The sequence below is a fragment of the Epinephelus fuscoguttatus genome, linkage group LG23, assembly GCF_011397635.1.
Source record: "Epinephelus fuscoguttatus linkage group LG23, E.fuscoguttatus.final_Chr_v1".
Lineage (NCBI taxonomy): Eukaryota > Metazoa > Chordata > Actinopteri > Perciformes > Serranidae > Epinephelus > Epinephelus fuscoguttatus.
This window is the reverse complement of record NC_064774.1, coordinates 9,374,953-9,389,646: the sequence shown is the minus strand read 5'-3', so window position 1 is coordinate 9,389,646 and position 14,694 is coordinate 9,374,953. Positions and strand designations below refer to the sequence as shown.

At 40.8% G+C, this 14,694-nt stretch overlaps 1 protein-coding gene across 1 annotated transcript; it reads left to right on the top strand.

The window, feature by feature from the left end:
* The first annotated feature begins 9 nt into the window (after window positions 1–9).
* On the top strand, window positions 10–4,915 carry LOC125884449 (uncharacterized). The gene is made up of 4 exons (XM_049569412.1): window positions 10–134; window positions 248–312; window positions 2,593–2,733; window positions 3,217–4,915. Exons 2-4 carry the CDS (start codon window positions 285–287, stop codon window positions 3,906–3,908), a joined length of 861 nt encoding a protein of 286 aa, XP_049425369.1. The 5' UTR covers window positions 10–134; window positions 248–284; the 3' UTR covers window positions 3,909–4,915.
* The last annotated feature ends 9,779 nt before the right edge of the window (window positions 4,916–14,694 follow it).

Sequence of the window (14,694 nt, the reverse complement as noted above, 5' to 3'; positions counted from 1 at the left end):
GGTCCGCAGCCTGAGATAACATTTGTTGATGCCCAGGGACAGAACATCAGTGCTGAAGACCCACAGATTGATGAAGATTCCAGAACGCGGTGTTTCACAGCTACAAGGAGAGCGACTGTGCGGACTGCCAGCAGGTTCAGTTTCAGTTTAATGCTCAGATTTATGCTACAATTTCAGCTGCTGCCTTTTGCCAGTAGAAAACTCTACATGTGTTAGTTAAAATCCACACTAAAGTCTTTCATTACAGGGTCACCTGCAGAGTTCACCTGCCTGAAATAAACGAGATGAGGCACAAAGAGATTCATGTACCAGGTACGCTGGAGCCTTAACAATCCACTTGCATCTGAAACCTAAATTTACATTGAAAGGGATAGCCCAGATTTTTTGTAGTGGGCACTTAGTGAGCTACTTGGGAGTGTGGTACTGACAGTAAATATCAGTACGCCCCCAGTTTGGAGAAGCAGGCAGGAGGACACGGAGGCTAAGCTACTGCTGTGGATGGGTGTCAGCAACAAACCCTGAAACAAATCAACATCAGTTTAAATGTAGGCTATATTTAGAATATTTTTTCCACTTTACCTTTCAGTCAGACAGTCTGTTCCAACGAGGAAACTGTTTACGGCTTCAGTTCCTCATCTATAATCTCGTTAGACTCCATTGACAAATATTCCACTGCTTAAACTTAAAAAAGTAAGGTAACAATTTGCATGTATCTTTTAAGTAGTTCCAACTCTGGCATTATTTAGTGAGTCTTATATAGCCTGACAAACTCAGTTAGGTCAGTACAACCAACATGCTTTGCTTTGACCTTGAAAAACCAACCTTGTAGTTATCCAAAAGTTGTGTTGATATTTAGTGGTCAAACTATTATATTTAAGATATTCACATTTATATTGGGGGTACGGTGGTGCAGTGGTTAGCATTGTCATCTCACAGCCAAATGGTTCCTGGTTTGAATTCAGGGTGGGGGGTTCGAGTTTGCATGTTCTCCCTGTGTCAGCGTGGGTTTCCTCCAGCTACTCCAGCTTCCTCCCACAGTCCAAAGACATGCAGGTTAATTGGTGACTCTAAATTGCCCGTAGGTGTGAATGTGAGTGTGAATGGTTGTCTGTCTCTATGTGTCAGCCCTGTGATGATAGTCTGGTGACCCAGGTTGTCTATCTGTCCCAATTGCGTGAGAGTGATATGTCAGAAATGCCTTGAGGGAATTTTTTCAAATTTGGCACAAACATCCACTCTGAGTCAAAGTTGAACTGATTAGAATTTGGTGGTCAAAGGTCAAGGTCACTGTGACCCTGACTGTTGCATTCTTGTGAATGTGATGTCTCAACACCTTGAGGGAATTTAAATTTGGCACAAACGTCCACTTGGATTTAAAGATGAACTGATGAATTTTGGTCTGTGACCACCAAAATTATAAGAATTGTCAGGAATGCCTTGAGGCAATTTCTTTAAATTTGGCACAAACATCCACTCTGAGTCAGAGATGAACTGATTAGAATTTGGTGGTCAAAGGTCAAGGTCACTGTGACCTAATCTGTCAAATTATTGTGAATGCAATATCTCAAGAACACCTTGAAGGAATTTTCTCAAATGTGGCACAAATGTCTGCTTGCACTCAACAATGAACTAATTAGAATTTGATGCAGCTCTACATCTGAAGCATTGTCGACTGTTATGGCTCCATATGAGTCCGGACAGACATGGATATGAAGTGCAACTTGTCGAGGCATACAATTGCAAAGTGATATTTCCAGTTTTTCCTGTCATAGTTGGGTGGTTGCTTTCCCCAGTAGGGCTCAAAAGGGTGATGTAGCGGAAGTGGAAAAAAGCAAACAGGCAGCACCACACAGAGGTGGGACACAGTGAGGCTTGTAAAGTTTACATACCTCTGAAATGACGACGGTCTTCTCTTTAAGGCGTAAAATTCGGAGGTCCTGCACCCACCCAAAGTTTGCTTGCCCATGAGTCCTTAAAGATTTGGCATTCCTAAATTCGTCGTCGGTATAATAGCTTATCCCGCTGACGAGATAGAGGACAAGCTCAGCTTCAGTCAACGGCGGCAGGGCTTTTAAATCCCGAGTCCAGTCTCCGTGCTCATACGGATCCACTCCACCTATTTTCTGGATTTTGTCAAGGTACCGAGCCTTCGGAATAGGGTCCAGCTTGTCTTGGTACCATCCAACACACTTTTCCTTTGCCCGGTCCATTTAAATCTCTCGCTTCACGTCTCTCTCCCAGCGCAACGCAATGTAAACAAAACAATTTGCCCGTAAAAATGGCGCTGGTTACACACAATGCATTGTGAAGTCATGTGCCCTTTTGAGGCCTATACAATACCTTTTCTCCAATTTTGGCGCCATTTACCAAAAGGTAATGCCTCATCAGATAAGACAGAAAAAGAAAACTAAAATGCATTTATTATTTATTTAATGACTTGTACATTAAGTGTGACTGTTGATAGTTAAAATTAATGGCACTAAAAAAGCAGTACCTAATAATCTGACTTTTCAAATTATTTAGGTGGTGGCTTTGTGAAGTATATAGTATATCTAAAATATTATTTCTGTGTAATCTTGATTATCATTTCAGATGGCTGCTTCAAGAGAACAGAGAGAGAGGGCACCTCCTGCACTGCATTAATTATCATTGCTGTTCTACTAACAACAGTTGTAACTGGATCAATCTCATGTGCATTAACTTCCCTCCTGTGGAAGAAATGTGGCGACTCTGGTAAGTCAATAACACTTTTTGTTTAGGAGGAGATGGAAGCTAATTTTTCTGTCTGCAGCTGCTACATCCCAAACTCACCGGCAGCTTCCGCAGCTGGATATCTACAAGACACAGATTTATGTGAAATGCTTACGACTACTACCACATCAACTGATTGTTGTGATTCCATTGGATTGAATCAAATTCAACCCAAAATTTTGCCATTTTAGCTCCTGGTGATTAACTAGCTGCAGCTGATTGACAAGAAAAGCCTTGACAGTATCGAGAAGTGGTGATGAAGAGCTTTAATTGTAAAACAAACAACACAGGAAGTATTGAGTTTAATTCAAACAGCATTTGTAGATTGATACAGCATACCAGCAAATTTCTGTTGTTATTATTATTATTATTATTATTCTTATATCTGAGAATTTTTAGTAATAATAGTAATAAAACCTAAAAGGTCAGTAATGAAGTGCTAAAGAGACCTTTTTCTTTTGACAGTGGGGAGAAGGAAAATGCGGTTCTCACAGTCATCACAACAGAGTTCAACACGCAGCAATGCAGAGGGTCACAACACAAGAAACCAGGCTGATCCCACTGGAAATGCCACCACTGAGCACCTGAGAAGAATCAGTGAACTGGAGTTGTCTCTTCGTGACAAAGAGGGAATCATCCGCCAACTAACTGAGGAACTCAAGGACCTTAGATCTATGCAGGGTCCTGTTGTGTGCCAGCATGACCAACCTACGGTTGACAACAATCCCTCCAAATCCTCACCAGACGTCTCAAAACCCACTAACCTACTCCCAGACCAGTTTCCCCACGACGACAATCCAAAACCAGCAGCCTTAATCAGTAGCAAAAATCCAAAATCTGTGAATTTACCCCAGAACAAAGATTCAAAACCTGGCGTCGCAATGCGAATTCCAGCATCCGGCCTACCGATCCAAAGAGGCAGTCACAGACACAGCAGTCCTGCCCTTTTGACACATGGCAGTGCTACGTTGCCAAGTGCTTCTTCAGCCTTGCCTTCGGAGGAAACGCACGTTGTCCGTTCGATGAGTATGTCTGAGTCTCGGCCTCGTCAAAACAGTTCCAAGATCCAGCGAAGATACACCACCTCAGCCATGTCTTATAACCGCTTTAAGGTTCTGGCAAATTTGCCAGAAGATGATTCAGAGCCATTGCTGTGAATGAGAACAAAGAAAAACTGTGATCCGTTGTTTTTGCGAGCGTAAGAAACTAAAATTTGAGGTGATCGACTCACAGCTGTAAGTTGGATAGGAGTTTGGGTGGTTTTTGTAAGAGAAAAAAGTGACATTACAGATGTTTACAAAACTCTTGATACTGATGAGTTGCTGCTCATTCATCAGATCTGAAAAGTGCAGCACATCCTGTGAACCAAAGACCTGCTAGTGTGTATAGATGGATGTAGACATTTAAAACAAACAGTCTCTGCACACTTAAAGTGATTCAGGTTTCTGGTCTTCAAACCTTGTGTGATCCTAGATTGAGATCTAAATTTCAAGTTCCACATCAGCAACATAATGAAACTAGAAAAGCACTCAGAGAGAGCAGACCTCCGCCAAGTAGGTGATATTCCCTCCCCCTCTGCATCAGATTTTGCAGCCTGCATCACAATTAGGTTATTTGCATCACTATCATTATTAGGTCATATATGCCTTCACCATGGAGGCACTGTGGTGTATTTATTTCGTTTTTATTTTGTACCAACACAGAATATGGGTTTTTTGTATTTTTCACTTTCTTTTTTTCCAACATAGAACATTAATTTTAACTTTAGAATTACAACAATATTTAGCAAGTAGAACAAGACGTGCTTTCCGGCCACCAGATGGCGCTATTTTCATCGTCTTTTTAGAAATTGGAATTGCTGCTGAAGCTGTCAGATGATAGACTTTTTTATTATTTTATCCACTTTGCTTCAACTGATCACCACCAATTTTATCGTCTGTTCCTTGTCCCATTATCCACCTTTCCTTAAAATTTCATCAAAATCCGTTCATAACTTTCTGAGTTATTTTGCAGACAAACAGACCAATGCCGGTGAAAACATAACCTCCTTGCGGAGGTAAAGATTATTTTTCTACCTAAGAAACAGCTGAAGTACAACCATTTAAAAATCAGAAAGATGCTAATTCATGCCTTTATTTCAATCTGACTCGATTACTGTGATGCACCTTTTACTGGGCTTCAGCTCATTCACACCTCTGCAGCTGGCTATGAACCAGAACCAAGAGGAGAGAGCACAACAGTCTAGGTTAAGCTGCTCTGCACAGACTTCCTGTAACATTTAGAAGTCTGTCATTCAGAGTCCTTAATGAGCTAGGACCGAGCTACATTGCTAACTTCCTTGTTAACTATTTGCCTTCAAGAACACTGCGATGATCCAACCAAACTGCCAGTGTAAATGTTGGGATTGCATGTTTCTGCAAACCATTGATACTTTTCACATTGGTACGATATTATTCAGTAGATACATTAAAACATTAGCCTTCTTTACATTTTCACAATTCTGTGGTTAACGTGATTATGTTTAGGCATAAAGACCACTTGGTGCTAATAGGAAAAGATCACATTGTGGCTTGAAACACCCACATTCGGTTACATTAACGCCACTGGAAATGCGGTCACAACTTGCCAAAAAAGCCCATGTTTGGCGGTGCAATCACAAATGTCGCTGGAAATGCACAGGGGTTAAAGTTCTCCGGCACAGCGCCGGATTTCCGCTGTGGTGATGCTTCTGTCTGGCACGGGCAGAAGTGCTCTGCAGTGCGAGCATTTCACTCGCATTTGCCCCTAAAAATATATATATAAGTGCGAACCGGGAAAATGATTTAGGCGCCCAGTGTGCGAGTAAACACAACCTACTGTTTACCATAATCGGCACCGGACGTTTTTTCATCGATAAACGATCAAATAAATGTATTTTAAAACTCCCTCCTTACACAGCACAAGTGATAGCCAATCAACACTGACACCTGTGCATGCGTTCACATCATGTCACATTGAGACACAGAGCACAGATGGAGCGGGAGAGGCTCCGGTAAGCCAGCGGTAATTTTGAAGGTGAGGTAACAGAAACCAGACAGAAACGAAAGCTGCAATAAAAATCCAATATGCTGAAGTTTTAAAGTCACCACCACAACATTATATGATCCATTTCAATAATGACATGCTTGCCCAGAGGCGAAATTTCGACGCAACTGCCTGTTTAATTCACATCAAGCGCGATACAATTTTGCAAACAGCCTAAATGATTTAGCTTCTAAAAATAAGTAGCACCAAGGCAAAAAAGAGATGTAGGAGCTATAAGTCAAAACGTCTGGTAACCACTGAAAGTTTAATCTTTATTTATAAACTCATTATGCTATAAAAGTTTAATCTGAAAAGTAACTACTAAAGCTATAATCTTTTTGTTCGTTTTGATAATAAACACGTTCCTTTGCAACACATACGTACATATTTCTTCATTTTGTGACCGCAACACCAAGCCCCCCACTCTGGAAAAGATTTCAGATTTCAGGCACACAAATCTTGCGTGCTCCACATTCCAGGCACAAAATTTTTTCTTGCTTTAACCTCTGAATGCAGTGACGACTTGCTAAAAACGTGCATGTTTGGTGGTACAATCACAAACCCCACTGTGAATGCAGTGAGGGCTCACCAAATAACACCTACGTTTGGTGGCATGAATGCTGTTGGAAACGCAGTGACACTTGCGTTAAAGGGCACAAACGCGACATGAAATGCGGCAGTGCCTTGCTAAAAAACACCCATGTTTAGTAGCACAAATGCATAACCTTCATTTGGTGGCACAAACACACAGAAAATGCAGCCCTGGCCCACCAGAAAAAGAGGCCCCAAATGCTACTGGAAATGTAGCAATGATGCTTACAAAACAACCACAGTGACATAGTCATAGCTGGAAAAGCAGCAGTGGACCAATAGAAAACACCCACATCCAGTGGCACAAACAGAACTGGAAACAGTGACATTTGATGGCACAAATGTTCAGTGTCACAAACACTAAAAAACACACATCAACGCAGTTGGAAAAGCAGCAACAACCTGCAAACAAAACAAAATGAAAAAAAAAAAAAAATCGGGATTGTTGTTCATGGGTCTCAAACTGTGGTCTGCAGCATGGCATCATGTCATCAGGTTTTGGTGACGCACCAACCCCTCCACCTCCCAGTGACAAAGCCAGCACATGAAAATGGAATTAGAACTACGTCACTTTGGAAACACTGACATGAAATTTATTAAACATACCAATAAATAGCTAAATATTTTTTAAAGTCGACTAAAAACTTACCTCTTCACTTTGGCCTTAGATCAGCTGTGACTTTCCTGAAACAGGCCAGAAACTTTGCTTCGCACCTACGCACTTATTTTAAAATATTTTATTTTATTCAATTTCATACTTTTAGTATTCTATTTTTTTCACTTTTTGATATTATTTTTGTTACTGTGTGTTACGTTGCATGTAAAACCTTTATTTCAAAAATCCTGTTAACCTTTCATACGTGCGTTACAGTACTTAGGATGTGATGTGATGGGTGGGTTGTTTACAGAGGTTCCTTCTATTCTTTCAGGTTGCTTTGTAGTTTTAAATAGTATTAGTAGTTTGTCTGGATAAGCTTTAATCCTTTCACTATAATATATATATCTATAACTTTGCACATTGTTGAAGCTTTTGTATATCCTCTACAAAATAAAAATTGTGTGCTCCCTGGTGGATGACCCATGACATTGCCTTCTTTTAATTTTCTTGTGTTGGATCATAACACATATTTCATACGTGACTATCTCACGACCCCTAGTGGGCATTTTCATCCAAACTGTAACACAAGATGTCCACCTCTGAATTTAGAAGCCTGAGTTGAAAATGAAACCTCCTCTGGAATCTATAATATTTCTAGTCATTAAAGAAATTAAATATTGCATGATATAATAATACAGGATTAAAAAATACTGAAAGGAACTGACAGCAGACCCAAGTCGTTGCTGTCTGCCTGTTGTTGCTTTGTCTCTGTAGTCATTCTGAATCTCTGTCTCTCCCAGTAGAGTTGCTTTGCGTCTTTTGTAGTTACTTTGCATCTCTTTGAACTAATTTTGTGTCTCTTTCTGGTTTTATGATCCTCTTTGTATTTGCTTTCAACTCTTTGTTGTGTCTCTTTTTGGTCATTTTAAATCTCTTTGTGGTCATTTTGTGTCCCTTTATGGTCATTTTGTGTCCCTTTGTAGTCATTTTAAATTTCTGTGGGGTCATTTTGTGCCTCTTTGTGGTCAATTTGTGTCCCTTTGTGGTCATTTTAAATTTCTGTGGGGTCATTTTGTGTCTCTTTTTGGTCATTTTGTATCTCTTTATGGTCATTTTGTGTCCCTTTGTGGTCATTTTGTGTCCCTTTGTGGTCATTTTGTGTCCCTTGTGGTCATTTTAAATTTCTGTGGGGTCATTTTGTGCTTATTTGTGGTCATTTTGTGTCCCTTGTCATTTTAAATTTCTGTGGGGTCATTTTAAATTTCTGTGGGGTCATTTTGTGTCCCATTGTGGTCATTTTGTGCCTCTTTGTGGCCCTTTTGTGTTCCTTTGTGGTCGTTTTGTCCCTTGTTGTCATTTTAAATTTCTGTGGGGTCATTTTGTGCCTCTTTGTGGTCAATTTGTGTCCCTTTGTGGTCATTTTAAATTTCTGTGGGGTCATTTTGTGCCTATTTGTGGTCAATTTGTGTCCCTTTGTGGTCATTTTAAATTTCTGTGGGGTCATTTTGTGTCTCTTTTTGGTCATTTTGTATCTCTTTATGGTCATTTTGTGCCTATTTGTGTTCCTTTGTGGTCGTTTTGTGTCCCTTGTTGTCATTTTAAATTTCTGTGGGGACATTTTAAATTTCTGTGGGGTCATTTTGTGTCCCATTGTGGTCATTTTGTGCCTCTTTGTGGCCCTTTTGTGGCCCTTTGTGGTCGTTTTGTGTCCCTTGTTGTCATTTTAAATTTCTGTGGGGACATTTTGTGTCTCTTTGTGGTCATTTTGTGCCTCTTTGTGGTCATTTTGTGTCCCTTGTCATTTTAAATTTCTGTGGGGTCATTTTAAATTTCTGTGGGGTCATTTTGTGTCCTATTGTGGTCATTTTGTGCATCTTTGTGGTCTTTGTGTTCCTGTGTTGTCGTTTTGTGTCCCTTGTTGTCATTTCAAATTTCTGTGGGGACATTTTGTGTCTCTTTGTGGTCATTTTGTGCCTCTTTGTGGTCATTTTGTGTCCCTTGTCATTTTAAATTTCTGTGGGGTCATTTTGTGTCACATTGTGGTCATTTTAAATTTCTGTGGGGTCAGTTTGTGCTTATTTGTGGTCATTTGTGTCCCTTTGTCATTTTAAATTTCTGTGGGGTCATTTTAAATTTCTGTGGGGTCATTTTGTGTCCCATTGTGGTCATTTTGTGCCTCTTTGTGGCCCTTTTGTGTCCCTTTGTGGTCGTTTTGTGTCCCTTGTTGTCATTTTAAATTTCTGTGGGGTCATTTTGTGCCTCTTTGTGGTCAATTTGTGTCCCTTTGTGGTCATTTTAAATTTCTGTGGGGTCATTTTGTGCCTATTTGTGGTCAATTTGTGTCCCTTTGTGGTCATTTTAAATTTCTGTGGGGTCATTTTGTGTCTCTTTTTGGTCATTTTGTATCTCTTTATGGTCATTTTGTGCCTATTTGTGTTCCTTTGTGGTCGTTTTGTCCCTTGTTGTCATTTTAAATTTCTGTGGGGACATTTTAAATTTCTGTGGGGTCATTTGTGTCCCATTGTGGTCATTTTGTGCCTCTTTGTGGCTCTTTGTGTCCTTTGTGGTCATTTTTGTGTCCCTTGTTGTCATTTCAAAGTTCTGTGGGGACATTTTGTGTCACTTTGTGGTCATTTTGTGTCCCTTTGTGGTCATTTTGTGCCTCTTTGTGGCTCTTTTGTGTCCCTTTGTGGTCGTTTTGTGTCCCTTGTGGTCATTTTAAATTTCTGTGGGGACATTTTGTGTCGCTTTGTGGTCATTTTGTGCCTCTTTGTGGTCATTTGTGCCTATTTGTGGTCATTTGTGTCCCCTTGTGGTCATGTTAAATTTCTGTGGGGTCATTTTGTGTCCCTTTGTGGTCATTTTGTGCCTCTTTGTGGCCCTTTTGTGTCCCTTTGTGGTCATATTGTGTCCCTTGTGGTCATTTTAAATTTCTGTGGGGACATTTTGTTTCTCTTTGTGGTCATTTTGTGTCCCTTTGTAGTCATTTTGTGCCTCTTTGTGGCCATTTTATGCTTATTTGTGGTCATTTTGTGTCCCTTTGTGGTCATTTTAAATTTCTGTGGGGTCATTTTGTGTCTCGTTGTGGTCATTTTATGCTTATTTGTGGTCATTTTGTGTCCCTTTGTAGTCATTTTGTGTCTCTTTGTGGCCATTTTATGCTTATTTGTGGTCATTTTGTGTCCCTTTGTGGTCATTTTAAATTTCTGTGGGGTCAGTTTGTGTCTTTGTGGTCATTTGTGTCCCTTGTGGTCATTTGTGTCTCTGTGTGGTTATTTTAAATTGCTGTGGGGTCATTTTTTGTCTATTGTCATTTTGTGTCCCTTTGTTGTCATTTTGTGTCTCTTTGTTGTCATCTCAATCTCTTTGAAGTCATTTGGTGTCTCTGTGATCGTTTCGAGTGTAATAGCTTTACATCTGTTTGTAGTATCTTTGTGACTCTTTGTAGTCATTTTATGTCTCTGTGTGATTGTTTTGCCCCCTTTTGTAGTCATCATAAGTCTCTTTGTGGCTCCTTGTTGTGTTTTTGCATCTCTTTGTAGTCGATCTGTTTAAACAAGAACGCTCTCAGAGAGCTCCTAACTTGGCCAAAAAGTTTCCAGCTCGGATCCCAGCTTAGGAGTGCTTTAGGAAAGATCTCAGAGCAACTCTGAGTGAGGAAGGGACAGAAACCTTTACCTTAGTGAGGCGATGTAATTGGTTTCCCTTTTGTCAGCCTGCAAGATGGTGACACCCAGTGGAAACAAAATAAACTGTGTCACACTGCAAGTTTTGGAACTTGGTGTGATCGCTCTGCTGATGGGAGAGGCAGGCCCAAGTCATCACTGCTGAGCTGTTGCATGTTTCCAGTTGTCAAATTTCTACATGTTGTAATCACTTTCATCATTTTACTGTTTCACTTATTCACTGTCATTCAGCGTTTGGAGAATATTTCTGCTGCTCTTTGCTTTTCCGCATAATTTTAGCCGCTGTATAAAAACTCTTAAAAATCCTCCTCTCCGCTCTTAACAGTGTTTCACCTCAGAAGCTCTCTTAATGGATCACACGCTTTGTGAATAACTTTTATCTTTAGCAGGATCTAAGAGTCTAGGTCTGTCTCAATCTTCCATCAGCAGAGTGATCACACTAACATTGACAACACTTTCACAGTCAGCACTGCAGTTCATCTCATTTCCACTGGGTGTCCTCACCTTACAGGCTCAGAAGTGTGTGTCTGTGACAACCAATCACATCTATTAAAAGAATGCATCATACCTAGCAACAGGGTCCGCCACACCTCCTCACTAAGGTAAAAGTTTATGTCTCTTCCTTGCTCAGAGTTGCTCTGAGAATTTTTCTAAATCACTCCTAAGCTAAAGTGTTGCACACATTTATTCCTAACATCCTTACATTTTTCCAAATGTAGGAAATCAATGGCAACCAGTTTGAATGGGTACGTAGTAATGAAGTTGGTGAGGAGCTCTAGTTGGCTGGTTGGGGTGTTTGTTGTAACTATGCGCTCGTGCTATGTAATGCTCAACATCCTCTACATGTGAGGCCAATAAAAGCGGTCTCGGATGAGAGTCAGTACTCTCTCTACTCTCAGGTGGCCCATTTCTTGATGCAGTGCCTTATAAACCATAGGCAGGAGTAGCGTTGACTGGCTGGCGGTCTTCCTGTAGCTCAACTCAGCTCACATCCCAGCAACATCAGCTGCTTCCTCTGCAAGCTGCTTTGCAACCTGCCTCCACCCCAGCTCCTCCTTTTCATGCTGTGTCTGACTTATCAATGTCATTTCTGTTTGTCGTTGATGCTGCTCTCCCTGCATTAGGCTTTCCGTGTAGGCGCATGGAAGGGCAGAGAGGTGTGCTCTCTCAGCTTTATGCTTTCCATGTAGGTACGTAGAAGAGGCTTTCTGCATAGGCCTGAGGAAAGGCAGAGGGGCCCCAGAACAGAGCCATACCACCAAATATAATACTGCAAATGGAAATGGACATTTTGTGTCTCTTTGTGGTCATTTTGTGCCTCTTTGTGGTCATTTTGTGTCCCTTGTCATTTTAAATTTCTGTGGGGTCATTTTAAATTTCTGTGGGGTCATTTTGTGTCCCATTGTGGTCATTTTGTGCCTCTTTGTGGCCCTTTTGTGTTCCTTTGTGGTCGTTTTGTGTCCCTTGTTGTCATTTCAAATTTCTGTGGGGACATTTTGTGTCTCTTTGTGGTCATTTTGTGCCTCTTTGTGGTCATTTTGTGCCTCTTTGTGGTCATTTTGTGCCTATTTGTGGTCATTTTGTGTCCCTTGTCATTTTAAATTTCTGTGGGGTCATTTTAAATTTCTGTGGGGTCATTTTGTGTCCCATTGTGGTCATTTTGTGCCTCTTTGTGGCTCTTTTGTGTTCCTTTGTGGTCGTTTTGTGTCCCTTGTTGTCATTTCAAATTTCTGTGGGGACATTTTGTGTCTCTTTGTGGTCATTTTGTGCCTCTTTGTGGTCATTTTGTGCCTATGTGTGGTCATTTTGTGTCCTTTGTCATTTTAAATTTCTGTGGGGTCATTTTGTGTCCCTTTGTGGTCATTTTGTGCCTCTTTGTGGCCCTTTTGTGTCCCTTTGTGGTCATATTGTGTCCCTTGTGGTCATTTTAAATTTCTGTGGGGACATTTTGTGTCTCTTTGTGGTCATTTTGTGCCTCTTTGTGGTCATTTTGTGCCTATTTGTGGTCATTTTGTGTCCCTTGTGGTCATTTTAAATTTTTGCGGGGTCATTTTGTGTCACATTGTGGTCATTTTGTGCCTCTTTGTGGCCCTTTTGTGTTCCTTTGTGGTCGTTTTGTGTCCCTTGTTGTCATTTTAAATTTCTGTGGGGACATTTTGTGTCTCTTTGTGGTCATTTTGTGCCTCTTTGTGGTCATTTTGTGCCTATGTGTGGTCATTTTGTGTCCTTTGTCATTTTAAATTTCTGTGGGGTCATTTTGTGTCCCTTTGTGGTCATTTTGTGTCCCTTTGTGGTCATTTTGTGCCTCTTTGTGGCCCTTTTGTGTCCCTTTGTGGTCATATTGTGTCCCTTGTGGTCATTTTAAATTTCTGTGGGGACATTTTGTGTCTCTTTGTGGTCATTTTGTGCCTCTTTGTGGCCCTTTTGTGTCCCTTTGTGGTCATATTGTGTCCCTTGTGGTCATTTTAAATTTTTGTGGGGTCATTTTGTGTCACATTGTGGTCATTTTGTGCCTCTTTGTGGCCCTTTTGTGTTCCTTTGTGGTCGTTTTGTGTCCCTTGTTGTCATTTTAAATTTCTGTGGGGACATTTTGTGTCTCTTTGTGGTCATTTTGTGCCTCTTTGTGGTCATTTTGTGCCTATTTGTGGTCATTTTGTGTCCCCTTGTGGTCATTTTAAATTTCTGTGGGGTCATTTTGTGTCCCTTTGTGGTCATTTTGTGTCCCTTTGTGGTCATTTTGTGCCTCTTTGTGGCCCTTTTGTGTCCCTTTGTGGTCATATTGTGTCCCTTGTGGTCATTTTTAATTTTTGTGGGGACATTTTGTGTCTCTTTGTGGTCATTTTGTGCCTCTTTGTGGCCCTTTTGTGTCCCTTTGTGGTCATATTGTGTCCCTTGTGGTCATTTTAAATTTTTGTGGGGTCATTTTGTGTCACATTGTGGTCATTTTGTGCCTCTTTGTGGCCCTTTTGTGTTCCTTTGTGGTCGTTTTGTGTCCCTTGTTGTCATTTTAAATTTCTGTGGGGACATTTTGTGTCTCTTTGTGGTCATTTTGTGCCTCTTTGTGGTCATTTTGTGCCTATTTGTGGTCATTTTGTGTCCCATTGTGGTCATTTTAAATTTCTGTGGGGTCATTTTGTGTCCCTTTGTGGTCATTTTGTGCCTCTTTGTGGCCCTTTTGTGTCCCTTTGTGGTCATATTGTGTCCCTTGTGGTCATTTTAAATTTCTGTGGGGACATTATGTGTCTCTTTGTGGTCATTTTGTGTCCCTTTGTAGTCATTTTGTGTCTCTTTGTGGCCATTTTATGCTTATTTGTGGTCATTTTGTGTCCCTTTGTGGTCATTTTAAATTTCTGTGGGGTCATTTTGTGTCTCGTTGTGGTCATTTTGTGTCCCTTGTGGTCATTTTGTGTCCCCTTGTGGTCATTTTGTGTCTCTTTGTGGTTATTTTAAATTTCTTTGGGGTCATTTTTTGTCTATTGTCATTTTGTGTCCCTTTGTTGTCATTTTATGTCTCTTTGTTGTCATCTCAATCTCTTTGAAGTCATTTGGTGTCTCTGTGATCGTTTCGAGTGTAATAGCTTTACATCTGTTTGTAGTATCTTTGTGACTCTTTGTAGTCATTTTATGTCTCTGTGTGATTGTTTTGCCCCCTTTCGTAGTCATCATAAGTCTCTTTGTGGCTCCTTGTTGTGTTTTTGCATCTCTTTGTAGTCGATCTGTTTAAAAAAACAAGAACGCTCTCAGAGAGCTCCTAACTTGGCCAAAAAGTTTCCAGCTAGGATCCCAGCTTAGGAGTGCTTTAGGAAAGATCTCAGAGCAACTCTGAGTGAGGACGGGACAGGAACCTTTACCTTAGTGAGGCGATGTAATTGGTTTCCCTTTTGTCAGCCTGCAAGATGGTGACACCCAGTGGAAACAAAATGAACTGTGTCACACTGCAAGTTTTGGAACTTGGTGTGATCGCTCTGCTGATGGGAGAGGCAGGCCCAAGTCATCACTGCTGAG

What these genes read in the sequence shown, in the direction of transcription:
- LOC125884449 (XM_049569412.1), top strand. Translation starts at nt 285, where the DNA reads ATGAGGCACAAAGAGATTCATGTACCAG. An exon ending in CAAAGAGATTCATGTACCAG is followed by an intron (nt 313 to 2,592) that starts GTACGCTGGAGC and finishes TTATCATTTCAG; the next exon opens with ATGGCTGCTTCAAGAGAACA. An exon ending in GAAGAAATGTGGCGACTCTG is followed by an intron (nt 2,734 to 3,216) that starts GTAAGTCAATAA and finishes TTCTTTTGACAG; the next exon opens with TGGGGAGAAGGAAAATGCGG.